Source organism: Camellia sinensis, chromosome 12 (assembly GCF_055761805.1).
Source record: "Camellia sinensis isolate YWXY chromosome 12, ASM5576180v1, whole genome shotgun sequence".
NCBI lineage: Eukaryota > Viridiplantae > Streptophyta > Magnoliopsida > Ericales > Theaceae > Camellia > Camellia sinensis.
The window spans coordinates 118,112,111-118,135,131 of NC_138972.1; the positions used below are offsets into that span (position 1 = coordinate 118,112,111).

At 39.1% G+C, this 23,021-nt stretch overlaps 1 protein-coding gene and 1 long non-coding RNA gene across 2 annotated transcripts; one reads left to right on the plus strand and one right to left on the minus strand.

Annotated features, from left to right (window-relative positions):
* Window positions 1-14,773: 14,773 nt before the first annotated feature.
* Window positions 14,774-18,696, minus strand: LOC114289824 (COBRA-like protein 7). The gene is made up of 3 exons (XM_028233636.2): window positions 18,019-18,696; window positions 16,329-16,636; window positions 14,774-16,228 (listed from the first exon to the last, which is right to left on the minus strand). The coding sequence occupies exons 1-3, from the start codon at window positions 18,548-18,550 to the stop codon at window positions 15,119-15,121; spliced, it is 1,950 nt and encodes a 649-aa protein (XP_028089437.2). The 5' UTR covers window positions 18,551-18,696; the 3' UTR covers window positions 14,774-15,118.
* Window positions 18,697-19,354: 658 nt separating this feature from the next.
* Window positions 19,355-22,775, plus strand: LOC114289823 (uncharacterized). Its single transcript, XR_003638742.2, has 2 exons — window positions 19,355-19,664; window positions 22,500-22,775. It is a non-coding gene; the product is annotated as an uncharacterized LOC114289823 (long non-coding RNA).
* Window positions 22,776-23,021: the final 246 nt, after the last annotated feature.

The following is a 23,021-nucleotide window of genomic DNA, read 5'->3' on the forward strand; positions in this document are numbered from 1 at the left end:
AGTCAAAACTAGATATCATGAGTTCGAGTCAAGTTCTTTAAGTCCCCAGCAGAGTCGCCAGAAACTGTAGACGTCCCCGAACGCCCCCGGGAGGAACGAGTCCCCCGTGCCGTTCGATATTGGGCTCACTACAGTTCGGACTCTCAATTTGTCACGGTTTTAAATCTGAACCAAAGAGTCCAAATCCAGCAAATCGTTTTGAGAAAACAGATTTTGAAAGAAGTGCCAAACATGGACTGCTTTGCCAGATACAGAGTCGCCACCTAAATATTTTATTTTGGGGAAATTTAGGAAACCCTGACTCGTTTGCCTAAGGCCACGTGTCCATCATCACCAAAGTTGTCTCGGCTCGGGAACTTGGGTACGATTGGGGAAGGTCACTTCGTGAGCACCCCCGCTCGCCCGATCAAAGATCGGCCTCTACTAACCATGATATCTATTTTTAAAAATATTATACGTTCTTATTCCGGTTGTTAGCCTAGATTTACTATGTGATGCGCACAGCATACAAGTATAGACTGGATCGCCTGAATTGGAACAAAATATTTCATGTTTGTTTGTTTGAAAATGGTTTGATGGTGCTACTCACAAGTAGGCTAAGACGTGGATTTGCCACCCTCAGGTGGGCTTAAAAAACATGATTTTGCCACTATCTAGTGGTCTTTAAACACACATTTGATGAATTGTTCCAATTCAAATAACCCAACCTTCACCCACAGGCATTCAGGCAGTTATATCACATAAGCATATAGCCTCATGGTAAGCATGCTTTTCATGGCAGTCACTCACACGCATGCAAGGATGCTAAAGCATAAAAACTTACCGAGTACTACAAACCAAAACAGAAGCTATGTTAGAAATCCATGCATGATCCTAACTATACAGAAATGCCTAATGCAACACATGCAAAAATGCAACTAAGATAGGCTTGGCTATTCTAAACATGGCACATGTAATACTACAGCTAACAAGTATTCAACTCGAAATTGAAATACAATGCAGTTAGTATGATGCGCCGAGCCCGGTGCATGCAAGACAGATGAATGAATGCAAACATGTTATCATACTGTATGCTAATTGAAATATGCCCTAATCTAACCATCATAAGCTGGTAAATAAAAGGGAAAAAGACGTGGGGTTGGAAGACATACATCACACTCACGTACACTTATTACAACATTGCCCTCGCGCAGAGGGTCTGAATAAATGATATACAGTCCCAAATGAATGATACAGTCCGAATAAGTACAAAACTCTAATTAATTAACAAATTTAACTAGGAAAGCAATAAATTGGCATGCAAGCCAGGGACTGCCTCAACTCTGATCCAGATGATGAATGATGCATGTTCGGGTTGTCTTGCGCGGAAATCCATTGCGATGCCCTAATTAGCCTCTGTTTGTAATTGTTCTTGGGATGCGTGCCAAGCTCCGAAAGGTTGCTGACTCTTGATTTGCTGTAACAGAGAGCAAGAAAGGGGCATGGCAAAGTATTTTCACATATGTATGCATGACTACCCATCAGGGAGTGTAGTCCTCGATCCTCGTGCCACCAATCACGCATCTCGATGCATGATGGCCGAGGAGTCGAATTGCACGACTCAATATGAAATGAATGTACATGAAAACACGACAAGACCTAAACTCCATCATGGATAATCCGGAGTGTCGGCGACCGGGAGTTGAGACACGTTCCGTCACTCGGAGTACGAAACGTCCCTCGTTTCCTGTGCTTGGGCTAACTCCTATCCCAAACACAATGCAATATGCATGACATGCATGAGTGCAACTAAGATACAACCTAACATGCACAATGCTATGAAATGGCATACACGATGCACGAGGTAACATGGCATACACAATGCGCTAACATACAACCTAGCATACACAATGCTATGAAATGAAATGGCATACACAATGCACAATGGACTTACACAAACACGAGTGGACCTCAGCCACACTTACATCAATGGCCATTAGATGAAAATGAGACACTCGAGATGCGTGCACACGTGCACGCAAACCGAGGACCGAACCTAAGGCACAAATGCCACTCTAACAAAGCATGACAAGGTATGAAACATGATATGCAAACATGCAAATTTCAGTACCAAAATATGATGCAAAACAGCCCCGAAACATGGCAATATGGTACCCGATGCATGAAATGAGACCCGAAACATGAAATTAGGTACATGGAATGACCTATGGCTATGCAAAGAATGCATTATTTGAACACGAAGTGTGAAGACCGAATCAAGAAAGTCCCAAAACAAGAATATTTACAGTTTTAAGAAATGCCAAAAAGTGAACACAAATAGGGCTAAGTTAACATGCAAAAATGGCCTCAAAAGAGAGATAATGAAGCAAGTAGCATCTTCTGGCCATAAATGGCTAAGATCCCTTCAACAAAGTTGAAGAGGGACTCAAAATGAAACACTTTACAGTTTACAACAAGCCACGAAAACAAACACAAGTATGGCTAAACTATTGTGCAAGAAATGGGCTAAAAGGGAGACAAAGAAGCAAGTGATGGTTTCTGGACTCAAACAGAGGAGGGCCCTTGAAAAAATTTGAAGAGGGGCCCAAAACATGGTATTTTACAGTTAGTGATCAAACCCAAAACAGTGCACATGCAAGCTTAAAATACTATGCAAAATAAGGCCTAAAAAGAGGTTTAAACACAGAGCAAAAAGGGAGCTTCAAAAAGAAAAAGTCCCTTGATAAAACATAAAGAGGGGGTCAAAATAAGGCTATTTACAGTTCGGACCAGAGCCCAAAAATACAAGCACAAGGGGCTAACAAAACATGCAAAAATAAGGCCAAAAGAGGGATAAAGAGGCAAGTGACAAAAGGAAGCCTCAAACAGTGAAGACCCCTTCAGAAATGTTGAAGAAGGGCTCAAAATAAGCCACTTTACAGTTTATAATCAAGCTCAAAACAGTTTACAAATAGGCCTAAAATACTATGCAAGAAAGAGGCATACAAGAGAGGTAAAGAAGCAAGTGGTAGCTAGAGACCTTAAACATGGAAGGACCCTAAAACAAACATGAAAAATACCTCAAAATAATGCTATTTTCAGTTAGGGTCGGAGCCCAAATATGCAAGAAAGTATGGCTAATATATTGAGCAAAATAAGGCAAGAAAGAGGGAGGAGAAGACTTACCCTTGAAGACCAAATCTTTGACAACTCTTGGACTAAGTTTGGTGGCTCCTTAGCTCTGGAAAACAACTCCAAGTGGCTGGAATGGACGGTGGTGGTGAGGTGCTAGGTGGTGGTGTAGAGATGGTGTAGGGTTTGAGAGGTTTTGAGGGTTGGAGTGTAGAGAGAGAGAGATACAATGTAGGAGCTCCAAACCAAAATTTCTAACCTTTAAACACAGCTGGGGGGCCTGGATATATAGGCAAAAGAGGGGGGAAAAAGGGGGGGGAATGGAATTCAAGTTTCCCCCCAAAAGTTGGCCCCCCCGGATACAAAATCTGGGGGGAAAGAGAGGGCATTTCTGTAAAGTACCTGGAGAGAGGATCATGGCCGGCTGGTTTCCTAGGGTTTAGGTGGCCGGTCGGCCTTCCCCATGGCCGGTCGGTCGAGGGTCAAAAGGGTCAAGAAGTATTAGTGGCCGGCCACCCCAGATTGGTGGCCTCCCATGTGTGCACAACACAACCATGTGGTCAAAAACTAGAGAAAGTAAACCAGGAGAGAGAAAAGCCCACTTTTGGAGGGGTTCAAAAGGGTCAAACGCAATTACTGGCTGGCCATGTGATATTGGTGGCCTCCCAGGTGTGTACAACACAAATATATGGCTTAGGGCTGGAAAAAGTGGCCTTAGGGTGGTCAACATTGGCTTTCAAGTAAGAAAAACGGGCGACGGAGGGTGATAGAGGAATAAAACTGGTTGTCAGAACAATTACTGGCCTCCCACCCTTCTACGACCTTCCTAACAATGAAACAGAGGTCCCTGCCAAAAATGAACTCAAACCGATGCAAAATGGAGGTTCGGGGGCCGAAACGCGCAGCCCGAGGCCCCGAAAACTAACTGTTAGGCACCGGAAGTGGTGTTCGACCACGAAGTTGGTTTTTCGGACCACAGTGTCTCTCAAAAGGGAGCAAATAAGATGCATGCCAAAAACCAGAGCAAACGGAGGTGGTTAAGCGGTCCCGAACCGAGGCACACGGCCAACGGCTCTGAAAAATCGGAAACCAGACTCCAAACGGGTAAAATGGCCTACGACCACGAAACGTAGCCTACGGCCACTGAGAGATGATCTACGAGACCTCTCCCTCCCTTCCGGAAGAGAAAACAGAGAAAACAGAGCCTGGTTCGCAAACCGAGGCAAAACATGAAAGAGTCCGGAAGTCCGGAGGCAAGGCTCGCAGCCGAGACTCTGAAACCTCTGAACGAGCACGATATGCAACATCACCAAGCACTCAATCGGTGACGTCTGAGTCTTAAGGTCGGTCAAAAATGGGGTGTCTACAATGGCCAAGTGCTGCTTCTGGATGGCCTGCAAAAACAGAATTCGATCAGAGAAGAAACCATGCAAACACTTGTGAAAATTGGAGTAGAAGATTGAGATTCTTACCCTGGTCATAGACTTCATGGCTGATTTCACCAGCCGGGTGTCAGGAACGTGGTCGCTGCCAACCACGTCGCTCGGCAGGAGAAGGGCTTTGGAGAGGTCAAAGGCAAGAAGATGTTCTTTGTCTCCCTTTACGGAGGCCATTGCCGGGATCTCCTTTCCCTGATGCTTGAGCTGCGGTCTCCATGCCGGCGTTGGGTCTACGGTGACGGTTTGTTGCTCGGTAGTCAGCTTTTCAACCAGCTCGGCAGAAGGATCTGCGCGAGGCCTTTTCCCAGCTTAGCGGGCTTCTTGCCGAGCTTGACCGGCGGCTGGAGAAGCCAACGCCACGACGGCGCCACTTGATTGACCGGCGGCTGGAGAGCGGGTGATGACGCTCGGTATCTCGGCGGAAGTTGCAGTTAGGAGGTTTTTGATGTGGCTTCATTTTGCCATCTCCTCGACTTCTGTCAACCAAATTAGTGGGACGTCAGGCAAAGTTGGGTCTGGAAGAGGTGATGGAGCGCGGAGAAAGTCTGTTACTTTACTCCGGCGTGGTGTTGAGTATCTGTAGGTTGGCGTGTAGCCGAGCAACGTGTTGCAATCCCGGTGGCTGTAGCGGAGCACGGTCCGAATTGCTTCTATGTTGGGGTATTGGTAGTTTGCTTGCAAGGCTTGAATTGCTGCAAGAGGAACAGGAAGAATGGTTAAGTGCAGAATAATAAAGTGAATTGACCGAACAAGACAGCACGGCTTACATGTGGAACCGAAGTTCTTGCTTATGAACCAGCCCAGTACCTCGGCTGTTTCATAATTGCCGGTTACCCAGAAGAAATCGTCATCGTGCAAGTCCTTGTCTGGTGTTCCGGTCACGATTTTTTCTTTGCCAGGCCTAATCTTAAGGTAATAGGCGAGGCCGTCGCCGGTGTGCCCCAGGGTGTACTGCCGCAGTATCTCGGCTAAACCTAAGTTAGTGCCTAGCCGGTTGTTAAGCTCGTGCACGCCGTTTATTATTCGGTATGTGTTGGTGGACACTTGAGTGGGTGCTAGCCCGGTACGGCGCAGGAACTCTGTAATCAATGGGTTAAAGGGGAAACGAAGGCCTCCTTCGATGATTGACAGCACGGTAAAGGGGCACTGCTCTCTGCCCCAAGGCGTTGTCTCAATGTCTACAAGCTCAAGGTAGACGTCGGCCGGGATGCCGTACTCCTGCCTGAACGTGGCCAGAGCAGCCGGAGTATCTACCAGGAACCAGAATTTCCCCATGTACGGCTAGCCTAAGTTAGCTCGGCTTAGGAGGTTTGGCACAGTGGTGATTGGAGGTTGACTGGTCTTTGTTAACCTCAGTAATGGTCAGTGGTCCATTTGGACTCTGCAGGAAAATGATGGCAAGTGTAAGAGGAAGCGTGGTCACGCAAAGCGAGCTTGACTTTAGCTCGGTCATGAAGAGTGCCAAACCACCTCAGTCGTAAAGGCTAACCAAGGAGCTCGATCGCCCAAGCGGACCAAATGTTAGCCCGGTCGAGCGACCAAGTCCTTTGGCTATCCCGGTTTTTACTAAGGTTGGGGCGAACAGGTTCTTTGCTCGGTATAAGCGGTTTTTTGGATCTAAGGAGGACCTGGAGCCTGGTCGTCCCCAGATCTTCAAAGTTCATCAAGGAAAATGAAGAACACCATAAACAGTAAGGGGTTTGGGACGATTCTGTATGCCTAAATCCTAAAACCTAAGGAATAGGTGCCCTAAAGTGTAGAATAACAAATGTAATAGCAAAAGCTCGAAGAGACTTACCAAGATTTGGTGCAAATGCAGTTCCTTCCAACGCAAACACAGAGCAAGAACGAGAATGGAAGCTTGGCGAGGGCACAGCAGCTTCGAAGTGCTTGGAATGCCAGAGAGTCAGTAAGAATCAAAGGAAGAAGGAAGATGCATGTTTATAGGGGTAGTGAGGCCGCCCAAATTCAAAATTGAGGAAACGGATGGGTTGGCTGCTCGAAGACCAATAGAGGGTTCACACATGTCCCCATTTATGGCAGCATCATAATTGAAGAGACAGGATGAAGAGTCGAGGGGTCAACCGGGCAATTTTTGAAGACAGGAATGTCAACTAGCTCGGTCGCCATTCTGCATACTGAGGACCGAGGAAATATTACCCCAGTCAGGATAGGTAATCCCAGTCACGCTTCAGCGGACGGAATTAAGGGGCAATTGAGAGGGAGATTAATGATATGGAATTGGGCCGGACAGATTTGGGCCGGACAGAGCTGTGCCAGACAGATTTGGGCCGAACAGGTGTTGGGCCAAGTTGTGTGGCCCGGCCTTGAAGGAAGCTGCTCGGTTAAGGCAGCGCGTGGATTGACCGAGCTGCAAGGATCCGTGGTTATGAAGCCGGTCAAGTGAAAAGTCCAGCGCCAGGAAAGACAAGGCTGGACCGAGGTACCTGTTTGCTCGGCAGGTAGGTCGACCGCAGACAAGCGTGAGTTGTCCCGAGCTCGGCCTTGCCGAGATGCCGCCGAGTCCGGTCCTCATCTGAGCTTAGCTGTTGGAGTACTTGGGCATGAAGCGCAGCATGGCAGACAATGGCCGAGATGGTACTGCCCGGCTGCCGAGCTCCCCAGGAGAATGGGTAGGCAGTTGGGTTAGGTGGTGCTCAGCAAGGTTTATGCTGACAAATTGGATAGCAGTGCCACGTGTTGAGAGGTCACTGGGAGTAGATTTGGGGCGCAGAAGGTATATAAGCACGTCTGCGCCCCCCATACGTGGGCGGATGAACATTTGGTGAGACATACACTAAACACAATTTTCTTCCTTCTCTCTATCTATCCCCTGGTGTGTGTTCTAACTTGACCGTCGGAGGAGTTTTCCGGCCACACACCGCTGGGTAGCTCACCGCCTTTGTGTACGCAGGTGATCGGATAGAAGCGGAGCTCGGAAGAAGGGAGTACGGGCTTGCTTGAATATTCTCTCCCCGTACAGAGAGTAGTTAAGAAATTTTTTTAATGATATCATAAATTTATTTCAATTAATAGTTCAGTTAATTTTATCATTATATATGAGAGTAGTTAATAATTTTATTTTTACAGTTAATTCTATTAAATAAAAATATATCATAAGGGATATTTGTAATTTTTCAAACTATAAAAATAATCTGTATTTTAAGTAAATTTTAAATTTTTTTTTTAATTTGTCTCTTTTTTTATTATTTTCTTTTACAAATTTAATTTGACATTTTCTTGTTTGATTTGAAGGCCAATTTTATTGACAAATTTTGTGTGTACTCTTGAACTCTTCTTGACTTTGCCACCATCCCTATGTCTCACCACCATTCCTTCCTCTCCGTTATAACTAATCACCTCTGCCCCCTCCCACTCAAACTGTGATCACTTTATATTTTAGGAGAGGCTTCTCTACAGTTTATTATGTGAACTAGATTGTATTGTTGAGTCTATAGAGTCCATCATATGTCCCGTTTCAATGATCTAAACCATTTAATGTATAAAACTCGTTGAGTACTTTACACTTACAAAAAATCACGTTGATTGGATATCGATAACTCCTTAATCAAAACATATATTTTTTAACAATTTATTTTTAAAATCATATTTACATTAACGAAAATGTGTTCTGATCAAGGGGCTACTGATATTCGATCAATGTAATTTTTTTCAGTATTAGAAGAACTTTTCAAAACATATTTGTAAAAACGAGTATGTGACCAAAACTTAGATCTTTTCCTCAAGCATGGGCGGTAGGTGAGATCAAAAGAAAGTACATGTAAGCTGTAGCATCACAAGGGGTATTGTTTAGATAGATAGAGGGCAATCTTATCTATGAATCTTTCACAATGCTCAAGTCAGTCTCTTCAAGTGGAAGCAATTATAGGAGCTTCGGCTTTGAGGTAAGCCTACTTATTTTGAATCGAGTTTTACACATTGAACGATTTGAATTATCGAAATAGAATCTGTAACGGGCTTCACAGCCCCAACAATACACTCTAGTCCACATAGGGTGTGTTTGATTGGGGGGATAAGGAGGAGGGCTATTTACTGTGCGGATTGTAATCTAGAGGAAGTATCCAATCCGCCGTTTGTTTTTTTTTTAGTCTGCCAGACATGGAGTCCGGCCAGACTTCTTATCCTCTATATGGGGGACTATTGTGTCCTAGGGAGGGTGTGGGACAATTTTGGAGGGACAATCCACTGTTGGGATTAGGTGATAAAATGACCATTTTGACCCTCTACTATTTAATTATTTTATTATACTTAGTAAAATTTAAATGTCTCAATTTAAAAATAAAATAATTTTATTTAACTTTTTATTGATGTTTTATTTATTTAATTTTTTAAAAATAATTTTTTATAGATATTTTGTTGATGTTTTATTTTAAAATTTTGTTTATATTTTATTTAATTTCATTATTTAAATTTTAATAGATTTTTATTTCATTTCATTGTTTAATTATTATTATTTTTAAAAACAAATTTGTTTAAAATTTAATTAAAAAATAACATATATTTTTATTGAAATTTTATTTATTTAATTTTTAAAAAATAAATTTATTTAATTGTGTAAAAAATAAAATAAAATAAATTTTTATTTAATCTAGATAAAAATAATTAAAATATTAAAGATGTGTTTAATATTGCTATTATTTAATAATTTATTAAAAAATGGTAAAATAGTCTTTTGGTCATTTATCCTATCCAATCCGTCCAACCAAACGTTGGAGTCACTAAAAATAATCATTTCAATACATCTAATCCCATGAAAAAACAAACATAGGATACATATCCAATCCAACCAAATAGTTCGGGGAATTCACAGTCCCAGGACTCAAATCCGATGGATTCTAATCCTCCCTTATCCAGTTCGTCCAATCAAACACACCCATAGTGGATTGGAGTGCCTCTCCCTATATGTTATATTATCAAAGCGATATAAAGCATCTTCTATAGTTAACATTAATAGAATTAGGATAATATGTTACTTTGATTTACAGTAATATTTTACTGTTATAAAAAATAGAGTACATACTAGATAAACTAACAAAAAATATAGACACACAACAATTTTAAATTTGTATAAAATAAAATAAAAGTATTTTTTGTCAAAAGAGTTCCGTGATATATATATATGCCTGGAGAATATTATCCAAGAAAAAAAATTGTTCTATCCTTACTCAATTATGCATCTCCTTCTTAGAAGGTCTATGACATAAAATAAATTGAATCTTTTTTTTCACTAAATATGGATCCAATTGAAAATTTTTGACTAAACTTCCCACATTTCTAGACACAAGTGCTTCTATATACCCAGGTAAAAATTTTCAAATCAAATAAAATATCTGATCTTTCTAGTTTTGGGGTTGCATATAATCTCTTGGACTTTTTTTGGGGTTTCAAATTCATATAATTTTCGTATTGACCCAATTACCAAAATCAAGTTCACAATGAAGCAAAGGTTGTAACTGAGCTTGTCACAATCTAACCAAGCCAACTACTTGATCCCAGTCTAAGGCATCTCTTAATGCTCACCAGTTGTTGAAGACAACTTCCCCATAATATATTCTTCCTCAACTCCTACAACTTTCTGTGAGATCATTTTAGAATCTTATACCAAATGTCTTGTTTTGAAAACTAGGTTAGAAGCTGATTTTTTAATTTTTTTTTATAAATATGTATAAAAAATAGATAGATGATGTCACTCCAAAAAGTTAAAAAGCCAAGAAAAAAAAAAAGACTTTTGGCCGAATTGCCAAAAACAAACCAAATTCTACGGCCTTATTTGGTTTGGCTTTGGAAAAAAAATTTGGAAATTTTGTTTGGTTTGTAAATTTTTTTCAAAAAAATTCACTTTCTCTATCCTACACATCAACCTATCACTTTTTCTCTCTTCTCTCTCATTTTCAATTACTTTTTCTCTCACATACATCTATTCAATTATAACAAAATATCAAATCATCCCAAACTCTCAAACTATTTTCAAAATATACAACCAAATAGAATACAAAAATTTCTAAACTCTCTTCTCAAAATATTTTTTGAAAACTTATCTCCCAAAGTCAAATCAAACAAGGCTGAATCTCTAGAAACTCAATAAAAATTAACCCAAGCTTGACAAAATATTATTCTTTCAAAATGTTTTTACAGAATCATATACCAAAATGACATGGCAATAATTTTTTCCAAACCAAAAGCATTTAGATGATTTTTGAGTTTTAAAATGATAGAATCAAAGCTCAACATATTATTTTGTATTTGTTTTTTTGATTGTAAACCAAATCATTTTGGACCGTCACATCAGTTCTATAATCTCTATGGACAAATATTTTGCAACCATTCCCTGCTACAAAAGAAAACTGCACATAATAGTAATCATGTAACTGAATCATTAGAAGTCGAAAAATTACATCAATAAAATGATCCGAATTTGCCAACAATGAAATACAAAACAACGTAGAATTTTTGTTAATATAATTGTTAAATTAGTATATAATTGTTAATTGAATCTTTAGCTTTAGTATAATTATTAATTGTATAGGTTTATGCTTTCCTTTTTGCTTTCGGTGATAGTGGAGCACTTTGGTATCCAATGTAACCATTCTTCTCTCTATAAAAAAGAGAGTTCATTCCTCTTTGAATGTATCACATCAATCAATACAACAATCAGTCAATAATATACATCAATTTATCTTACATGGTATCAGAGCTAGGTTAAGAACCTATTCATTCTGCTTCACCGGCGGGCGGCAGCCTCGCCTTGGCCGCCCGCCGGACCTCCACACATACCCAGACTGTAACTTCATCTTCCTCTCTCTTACCTCTCGGCTCTCTCAGACCATGACAGCCATCTCTCTCTCTCTCTCTCGACCATACCATGACTCACACATCTCTCTCTCTAGAGACCAAAGAACACACACCACTCACACATCTCTTTCTCTCTTGATCTCTTTTCATAAGGACATTTTTCTCGAGGCACAAATTAACAACGGCAGCTTCGAACCAACCACTGTCGCCACCATCATCCATCGTCCTTCTCCACATTTGCCACGTCGATGGTGCCGCCGCTGCCTGTCCTCAACCGCAAGACCCAGATGCAAATCCACCACCACCGCCGGACCTCAACCCAAAGTCTCTCTCCATCTTCATCCTTATCTTCTTCCTGAACCATCCACTACAGTCGACCCTCTATCTTCATTTTGATCATCATCACCACCAGTGCTCCAACAGGGTTGAGATCGTCCAGCTCGACGACTCCAACGGGGAGATCCGCCAGAAGCCAGACCTCCTAGCCACCTCCAGCGACTTCCTCCGCGTCTGGCGCATCTCCTCATCCGACGAAGACGATGAGGACCACAACCACAACCACAGTACCAAACGACCATCGACGAGCTCTGAGCTATGGCTTCCTCCTGGGCGTCGAAGGCGGCTCGTCAAGCCGCAATCGTTTCTCGGCTCTCCTCTCCGACTTCATCAGCTCACGCCGCGACTCTTGTCCAGCGCCGCGGCCTTGCTGGCGCTTGCCACATCTCTGCCGACACTCCATCGCTACCGTCTTCTTTGATCTGCCGCCGTCGCCAGCCTTCCCTACCGTCGCATCTCTCCTATCACCGCTATTTTCTACTCTCTCTCATCTCCTCTTCTCTTTCGAACCAGAGCACCGACTTCAATGGTGGTTTAGCTAATGGTGGAGGATCGAGCTCTGCTAGGGTTTCTATGATATCCATCTCCTCCTAGATTGACGGTAGTGGTCGTAGTAGGATCTCTGCCATTAATATACCAACTCCTCCGTTGAGATTTGTTATAATCTACTCTAGCTTTGTTGGTTTTCAAGAATAACCACACACACACCCACCCCACTTCTTCTCTCTCTCTCTGCGCACCTACAACGGTCCAGACCTTTTCTTCTTTTTTTGATTCTCTCTCACTTTCCACCCTCTCTCTCCCAGCTCTTTCTCTCTCTCTAATAATCAACCCACATGCCCCACGATATTTCCCTTTACAAAAAAAAAAAAAAACTCCCTACGCACTAACATCTTATTGTTATTTCTTTCCTTTCTTTTATTTTTTTTTTATTATCCACCCACTCTTCCCAATCCAGAATCAGCGCGGTGTGGGTGTGGGTGGAAGGGTTGCTCAAAAAAAAAAAAAAAAAAAAAAAAACAACTACTCTCTTTCTGCCCGAATGCTCTCTCTCTAGGCTTTTTCACTCTGCAGATTTGAACTTTGAACAACCTTGTGTCACTCTTAAAACAAAAAAAAAAAAAAAAAAACAACAACAACAACAACAAACAACACTGCACACCAAACTCCTTTATTCATGTCGGAATCATCCCGATCACAATTTTACACCACAAAAAAAAAAAAAAACAAAAACAAAAACAAAACAGAAAAAAAAAAAAAAAAAAACCACAACAAACCAACCCACACCACCAAAAGATTTGTTTTCTTTTCTGCAGCCGGCCACCCACCGCCCTCACTTCTTCGCCTATGCCGCCGGTCTTTTCTTTTTGCCTCCGTCCTGGGCGGCCCTTGACGGTGCTGCATCCGTGTTTTCCACGCCGCCGAGCACGTTCACTCCCCCATACTCCTCCACTGCAGCATATGGCGGACCTCCAAAGCGGAACATCACGGTGGCCTTCCGCTTCAGCTCCTTGTTTTCTGCCCTTAGCACGCTTATCTCTGCTCGCGCATCCTTATACATGCGTTGGAGCAGAGCCAGCTGGGAGTTTAACTGCTGCACCTCATTTGTCCTACTCTGCAGCCGGTGCGACAGGTTTGTGACCGCCGTCATGGACTCCACACATGCCTTCAAAGTATATTGATTCGCCTCCACATCCGTTTGCACTGCCATTTTTTGCTCCACCGACTGCATCGGAAAGTTCAACGGAGCAAACCCAGTGGTGCTTGGTTGAGGTTCACGGGACACCGCACCCGTTCTCTCTCCTGTGGACTCGTTCAAGTCAGGAAAGAGAGTTAGCAGACCACGGGACGACGAAGCCATTTTCTCTCAGCACAACAGTGTTACAGCCCCTCTCTGGGCAACAGAATATTACAGACTATCTCTTGCAACAGAGTGTTCCAGCGTCTCTCTCTCAGCACAACGAAGAGTTTTTCAGAGGATTTCGCAAGTTTTTTGCTTCTGCCTCGGCCTCAGGCTCTGTCTTGGTTAAATAGCCGAGGCAGCCACGCGCATCGCGCGCCTCTTGACGCCGACAACCTGGCACGCCTTTTGATGACTCGGGCACGCCTTTTGATGACACGCCTTTTGAGGGTGCGGGCACACCTTTTGAGGGCACGACTTTTGAGGGCTCGATATCTACATCCATGTATATCTTTTGGGCAGCCTATCTACACACTCATACAGTGTCTTCTACACCAGTCAGCTTTATCAATCCCTTTGTTTCAACCTCAAATAGGTTTCTATCTTCACACCTATTTGAGTTTGAGGGGGGGTTATACACAGTATCATGTTCAAGCCACCTCATGGCGCACTCCCTAAGTCGCCCCCTTGGTGCACCACCACAATCTTCTACAACGGTCCGACATGACCCCGTAAACTGTCTGCTACAACGGTCCGACATGACCCCGTAAACTGTCCTGCTACATCGGTCCGACATGACCCCGTAAACTGTCTTCTACAACGGTCCAACATGACCCCATAAACTGTCCCGACATTGATTCCGGTCAGCTTCTACATCGGTCCGACATGACCCCATAAACTGTCTTCTCCAACGGTCCGACATGACCCCATAAACTGTCTTCTACATCGGTCTGACACGACCACACAGTGTCTGCTACAACGGTCCGACATGACCCCGTAAACTGTCTGCTACAACGGTCTGACACGACCATACAGTGTCTCCTATCCCATTTTTAATTGTCAGCTTATTTTTCTGTTTTGTTACTCTCTCCAAACTCAAGTTGGCTAGTACCTATCCTCCTTGAGTTTGAGGGGGGCTGTTAATATAATTGTTAAATTAGTATATAATTGTTAATTGAATCTTTAGCTTTAGTATAATTATTAATTGTATAGGTTTATGCTTTCCTTTTTGCTTTCGGTGATAGTGGAGCACTTTGGTATCCAATGTAACCATTCTTCTCTCTATAAAAAAGAGAGTTCATTCCTCTTTGAATGTATCACATCAATCAATACAACAATCAGTCAATAATATACATCAATTTATCTTACAGAGAGAAATAAAATATCTGGATAGAGAAATAAATATGACCAATTCGACTAGTAAATAACAAATAAGAACAGAAAATAAAACTAAAACGTGAAGTTTTAGTAAGTAAGAAAAATCAATAAATAAATTGAATACATTGTCTACATGTTAAAAAATAAAAATACAAAACTTGCTTTGCTATGTTCTTTTAATACATAAGCCTCAACTATCGCAACAAAAATGTAAAGCTTCTTACACTTTTGAGGTGGCTAATCTTTTGAATCCGCTATTAATGGGTCATCAGGTTAAACAAAATCATTTGAAGAGCGCAAAACAGCTAAAAATAAAATTTTGAAGTAGAGATTTTTTAAAATGAAGAAGAGGAATAAGAAGTTATTGCACAAACAAGAGCACTAACAACGCTAGAAGAATGCTGCGAAAACTGGTATGTGCACCTATTTTATGACTACTGCCCGGAAGTATAGAAGGAAGCGAGCACTCTTCCCCGTTAAAGTACACTTTCGTTGGAAAACCGTCTCCCCGAGCCACATTAATCCCCGGTGTTGTCTTCTTTGTGAACGATATCACAGATTGCTGCATCCCCGGAACACGAGGATCTTTCTTCGGATTATGTCCATCTTTTTCAGCCAAAAGATAGTTCAACCCGGGAAGACCTTGGAGAAATATTGTATTGGTAGCATTAGGAAGCACGCTTCCATTGAAAGAGTACATTGCTTCAAAGCCAGGAGTGGCTTTATCCAATTGCACAGCAGCGAACCAATCAACAAAGTCAGTTTCGCCCCAATTGAAAAGTGTAATTCTAGCAGTCCAACCGCCACTGTAATCTGTCAGCAAATGCCAATTGATGCTAATGCCACAATTATCCCCACAAGGCAATGGATTAGGCAAGGCCTGTTTTTTTAGCTTGGCCCTATCCGCTGCTTCTTTTGTTCTGTTCTCAAACGGAACAAGAAGAGCTTCTGATGGAAGCAGAAGTGATGGTGTAGTTTCGCTACATACGCTGTTAATTGGGCGGTTATCGCAACCACAAGCGCACGTGTTGCACGGGACAACAGAGTCGTTGAAAAACGCTGAGAATGATACACAACATTTCGGTTTCCCCAAATTGGATTGTGTTATGTTGCAAACAACTTGCCAGCTAGCAACTGCTGCTGATTCTGAAGGTATGCCGCTAGGGTTGGGGAATAGGCTCGGGCTTACCATCGCCGGAGGCCCACATTGATAATCCGAGTTGACTGTGCCATTGATCTTCCAATTTTGAGGTGGGGTGAGTTGGCTTATGTTCAAGTCCGGTGGCATTTTGTAAACTTGCATTAGGAAAACTGATTTGGACTTGCTCGAGTCCATGTCAGGCGGTAAGATTGTTCCATTGCGACAACAAAAGGGGACAAACCCGAGATTTGGGTCATTTGTCTTCGTTAGAGGAAGGTCTATGATGGTTGGCCGTCTCTCACAATTCAATGCTGTCGAAAAATCCATCCCCTGGTAATAACACAAAAAAATTAAACAGATTGGGTTAATATTAAGCAAATTCTGATACGAACTAAAAAATGACATGACACAACACGACGTCCACCCCTACCTTGTAGTACTGTCCTTGTGGGCCAAATACACAGTCTGCTGTATCGACCAAGTAAGGGTAACCGCCTTTCATGGAGGCGATAAATTCGTCCCTTGTCCAGTCCCAACTTAGCTGCCAATTATCAAGACGGACTAAGGGGTTGTGGTTCGAGATGGTTACTTGTGCCCAGTAATTGGTGTCAAACGATTTGATCACATCGTACATAATGGTGAGATCGCCGTTTCGACGCGATTGAAAATCTTTATTTACTGTGAAGTTAGACTTGTAGCTCGAATTTTGGGTGCAGCACAAATGGAGCTCATTGTTCCCTGTAGATTTATATCCAACAAATATATTAACATCCAAAACTTAATTTGTAAACTAAACATCTTTTTTGCCTCTTTTTAAAGATGGTATTGCATGCATATATCCCCTGTTTCTAATTCTCTGTTTCATTCCAAATACAGAGTGGTCTTACATAATGGTACACAAAGACCCAATCTCAAGTTATCTCCTTGCTTTTCAATTGTTGCAGACAAAATCCTATACAAGTGTCAATATCCACTTCCTTCAAATTTCTTAGAGAAATTGAAAGAAATTGTCACACCCCGATCGTAGTGACAATTTTATGCATTTTTTTTTTATAACAAATATGAATGGGGAACATTGGTATTTGATATGAGGGTTTGATTGTTACAATTAAAAAGTAAAAAGACGTAAGACTGAATGTGAAATAAAAGTATATTTTGGTTTTAAAAAAAAGAAGAAGTAAAAGTATACAAAAATGTAATTTACCCTATACTTTTTTTGTTTTGAAAAAAGTTCATATATGTAAATATGCGTAGTCTTATATTATCCACATTATATAGAGGTGGTTTTTGTATTAATTCCCTATTACTAAACATTTTTTGGGGTAAGCAAATAATTCATTGAAATCCCTTGTTTGTGAACCTGAATTCCTTAATGAGTGGTGTTACATGCATTAATTAGTGTACTAATTAGGAAATTATACATTATTATTGATTCCACTCATTATATAAATTATAAATATCAAAAATATCTTAAATTATATCATATCATTTATTAGTACACTAGTTAGTATACTTATTGGCCTATAGCGTTACTCTTCCTGAATAATCTAAGCGAAGCAACCTCAATATGACCCTAAAACTACATAGTTAAATTTATTTATTTAAAACAAGTAAATTGACAAAACAATTTCAAGAAAGCAAAAAGAAGATCGAAAAAAAATCAATTTGGTTCTAATTTTCAAAAAAAATTACTTTTTATTTTTCGTATTTTAATGTTTTCAATGAATTTTTTTAATATTTTAAATAATTTATTTTAATTTTTAGACACACCTAACATAAAAACACTTAAAAAGTATTATTTTTTTTTTTTTTTAAATACACTAAATACCAAAAAATACAAAAAAAAAAACAAAAATTTAGTATATTTTTCATATTTTTGTGTATTTATTAATTTTTTAAAATATTTTTTTACAAATATTTTACTATTTAGATATATCTAAAAAAGTAAAAAATTATTTAAAATTTAAAAAATATTCACTAAAAATAAAAAAAATACAAAAAACAAAAAAATTCAATTTTCAAAAAATTAAATTCAAAAAACTAAAAACAAACACACTTACAATTCTCTATAATTAAACAGTAAAAAAAAAAAATCAAAACAGTTGAGGAAAGCTAGTTACCATTCTTTGTGGGGGCAGGGCAGAAAAACCCATCATTGGCAAGAGACAGAGTAGCCGGCATAGGAACATCCGGAGCTCCAATTCCGAACTGGGTCCCCACCAATTCAATTTTCACTTGCATCTGATTCAAATCTCCTGCAGTCTCAGCCGCCGACTTAAGGTCCGGCGACGACGACCCGGCAAATACCGACCCGTTACCCACATCCGCAGGAAGCGAAGTCCCATCAGCCAAGACAGCCAGCGGTGCAGAGACCAAGAACTCACGGTGCTGAAACCCGACAAAGACCCGCCAAGACTTGAGCTCATAGAGAGCGTTGTTGAGGACAGTGAGGAAGGATTGGAAGCGGTACGGTTGGTGGGTCGGGTCGGAGGGGAGGAGTGTGGGTGGGAGAGGATACCCTGAGTTGTAGGTGTATGATATTAATATGCCATTGCAAGTTTCATTGGGTTGGGATAGTGATGAGATGGGTAGTACTGAAATGGTGATTGCAAAAAAGAGCAATGTAGTTAGGGAATGAGAAAGATTGGCCATGTTTGGTTTGAATTGAAGAGAGAAAAAGAGATACAGAGATATAGAAAGGTGGAGACTGAATTAGAGATTATTAGTTAATGAGTTGTTGTCTAGCCGGCTTTGGATGGTTCTTTTGTTTTCGTTCTTTAGTTTTTGAGAATGGCAACAATAGGAACAATCTAATTCTAATCTAATCTAATTCCAGAGAGTTTGGGAGGACGGCCAACAACACAAAGCTTGAATGGGTAAGCCACAAAAAAAAAAAAAAAAAAAAAAAAACACTTATATATAGATTCTCTAAGAGTATCTTCAATGGTTGTTGCTATATTAGGATTGCTATTGTTATAATTTAGTAATGAATAGTGTTATTTTGTCAAATTATAGCAATGGTGCTCTAATGGTCATTTGCTATTTTTGGCAAATCTCAACCAACTTTTTCCTCCAACTTTGTAGGTGTTGTTTGGATATAGGTTTTTTGTGATTTTATTTTTGTTTATTTTTTTGTCATTTGTGACATTTTTTTACCTGTTTGTTAAAAAAATTATATATTTATATTATTCCCAACTAAACAAATATAAAAAATTTAAAAAAATGAAAAATTGAAAGAAAAAAAAAATTGTTTGATTAATTCACCCCAAACAAATATTGTAATTTTATATATTTGTTTGAAAAATTTGTTGGGCTCTTTTATATATTTGTTTGAAAATTTTGTTTAAAAGAGCTGTTGTAAAAAATTTATTGTAATTTTTTTTTTTTTTAACAAACCAAACAGAACCCACCGGCTCTTTAGCTCTTTATTACACTATTGAAATATATATGTTTTGATCAAGACAGATCAAAGCATCACTCTCTTCTCACTCTTCTCCTCCACGGCTCTTCCTCTCCCTCTCATTCTCACTCTTTCTCTTCCATGGCCGAAATCAAACATAGCACAAACCAAACCAAACAGAGCACAAGATCGGAACCCCCTCCTCCATGATCTCCTCCAAGATCGGAACCCCTTCTCCTCCATGATCTCCTCCATTATCGGAACCCGATCTCCCCCTTCTCCTCCAAGATCGAAACCCCCTCTCTCCGGTTCACTATGCCTCCCTCTCAATCCGCACCTCCGATCTGTGTACTCTCCAGAATAATGGTACGATCTCCATCTATATACATACTCATATATATATATATATATGTGTGTGTGTGTGTGTTTTGATCTGTCTTCATATATATATGTATCAATTTTTTAATTTTGTCATGAATTTTGTCTTGATCTCCTTCTATTTTGATTTTTTTTTTTTTTTGATTTGTTCCTTCATCAATATATATATACGAATTTTTTAATTTGATTTATCTTCAATTTTGTTATATCTGTCATGAACAATTTTTTGATTATCCGGTATACAGAAATTTGCATTGATATATATGTTTTGATATCTGAAACTGAAATTTGCTTGATTATGAAAATTGGGTCTCCAATGGTTTGATTTTTGTTGATCTGGCAAGCTTGGCATCTGCCATTTCACTTGCCAAATTTGAGAACACATATGGCATCTGCCATCTTTGGCAAGTGAAATAGCAGACCGTTGGAGACTCATTTTTGCCATACCTGTCATTTTTTAACTTTAGCAACTAATATAGCAGAACCATTGGAGATGCTCTAAGTGGGTTTATTGTTAAATAGATCTTATGATAATTAATAAAAAAATTCATCAAATACTTGTTGTTTCCATTTTTCAAAAAACACTTTTCAGAAAATTCTACTTTCTTATTTTTCGTATTTTTTTGTTTTTACTGAATTTTTTTAATATTTTAAGCAATTTTTTTACTTTTTAGACACATCTAACATAAATATACTTAAAAAGTAAAAAAATTGTAAAAAAAATATTTTAAAAATTCACTATATACCAAAAATAAAAAAAATACAACAATTCAGTACATATTTTGTATTTTTATGTATTTATTAAAATTTTAAAATATTTTTTCACAAATTTTTTACTTTTTAGATACATCTAAGTAATGTGCATTTAAAAAAGTAAAAAAAATGTTTAAAATTTTAAAAATATTCACTAAAAACAAAAAAATCAGAAAATTCAAACCAAACACACTTGATTAGAAAATGTCACTACTTATTAATTTTCAGTGATAATTTAAAAATTTTATCACAAAAAAGTAATTATAAGTTTTATCAACAATTTAAAGAATCATAAAAAACAAACGCCCCTAATTTTGAATTTTAAGTGACAATTTAAAAAATTTATCACAGAAAAAGTCATTAATTATAAATTTTAAGAATAATTTATAAAAATTATAAAAAAATCACTAATTATTAATTTTTATTTTTAGTGACGTGCAAAAAATTATTATAAAAAACTACTTTTAATAATAATTTTATTAAAATTTATTTTCAATAGGATTCGATTGAAATGAAATCCACCTATTTTGATCTATTTGTAGTTTAAAAAAAAAAATAGACGTCGGTTGGATTTAAATTCTGATTGTGGGACCGACGCCTTTTTGTTTGGATGCTGATAAATGATACTCTCCGGCTAAACAAGGAGGACCAAGTTTAGCCAAATGTCCCCAATTCGTGATCAAAATTTGGTAGGATTTTTTTATTTTTTTATTTTGAAAAATAAGAATAATGAAAAGTTTGGAAAGGCTTTTCAATTTCAATTTTATTATTATTATTATTATTATTATTATTATTATTATTTTTTTTTTATAGATTTGTTCAATTTCATTTTCATCCTAAAGCAGATTTTATAAAGTACCTTAAGAACACTTTTGATTATTGGATATTAATGTGATTATTAATAAGAATGTAAAGAATAAGTTATACTGTGAGATTAGATAAGATGAATGATTGATAAAATTATGACGAATCACGTGATATCTAAACATGATTAAAAAAAAATTGAATAGAGAAAATAAGGTATTATATGTATTTGGTTAGAATACATTTTATGAAGAAGAATTTAATTCAAATAGGCCTAATCACTGAAATAAAACAATTCTTAAAATATTATTTTACCCCTATTTTTTTTAACTTAATCTTTCATATCCGTATTAAAATTATTTAGAGTTTTATTACTGTATATGGGATGCTATCTTCCACATTTAATCCTCTCCTTGGTATTATTTTTATCGTGGACACGAACTATCTCCTCTTCCAAATCCCCTTGTCCCATTATTAAACATGCACTAAAAGTATTACCTAAAATATAGTACGTTTTGAGAAGAAAAAAAAAAAAAAAAACTTTCTCGAAAACAATATTCAAAAACCAGTTTGTCACAATTTTTTCATGTGAAATTTCATTTTCATTAACACAAACAATTAAAACAACAGCAAACGGGCCCTAATTGATTTTTTTTTCCTTTTTCAAGAACATAACACAATTTAAAAAAACGACTATGCTACGTAGCTCGAAACCGCGGCTCGACACCAAAACGACGTCGTTTTGGTGTCGAATTTTTTTTTTTTTCTTTTCTTTCTTTCTTTCTTTCCTGGTTTTGTTACAGAACGAAGAAGAAGAAGAAGAAGAAGGGAGAATAAGATAAGGGAGGAAGAGGAGGAGGAGGAGGAGGAGGAGGAGGAGGAGGGAGGGGAAGGGGCCATAAAAACCGGTTGGAGGAGGAGGGGAGGCTGGACAGATGACGGTGGTGCTGCGACGTCGGCGGGGCTGGGCGAGGCGACGGTCTGCTGCGACGATCGGCGACGACCCACGGCGACGAGCCCTCTCCTCTCTCTCTCTCCCTCTCTCCTCCTCTCCCCTCTCTTTCTCCCCTCTTCTTCCATTTTCGAGCCGTTTCGAGCTCGACCCTTTCGAGCTACGAGACATTTTCGTTAAAAAAAAACAATACCACGTGACATACAAACCGCCCATCCTAACACTGCCTTGTGTGTTCTTTTTGAGATTGTGTATAGTTTTCTTTTGGAATTTGGTGTGAATTTTGAGCATTGATTTTTATTTTTTGTGTGCAGATAATGTTAATTCCTGTAAACCAAAAGCTAGGTTTTTTTTTTTTTTGGACAGAAGCTCATGGAGAGAACATGATTGACAAAAAAGATGTTGATACAAGATTGCCAAGGTTGGTTTATGTGTCTTGGAAGAAGGAGCCTGATTTTGAGCTATGAATTAGACTTTTTAACTTATAAATATTGCATTTGCATTGTAACCGTTTAACTTTAAAATTGTATTAACTGCTTAAGGTTATTGCCATTTGTGTTAGAGTTATAACCCCTCTTATTCCTTTTCTTCTTCTTCTTCTTCTTCTTCTTCTTCTATCTTCTCTTTCTCTTTTCTTCTACTGCGCTCTACATCAATTGCTCCCGAAGGTTTTAGTCCACCTAGAGCCATAGAACACCAAGAGCGGTTAGGTAGAAGAAAAAAAATTAATAAAATTCTCTTTAAATGAGAATTTCATTTTTCCTTCTAGAGTATAGAATAGAATTTTATGGGCTGCTCATGCTAGAGGGAACTTGTTTTGCCCCCTTGGCCCATCT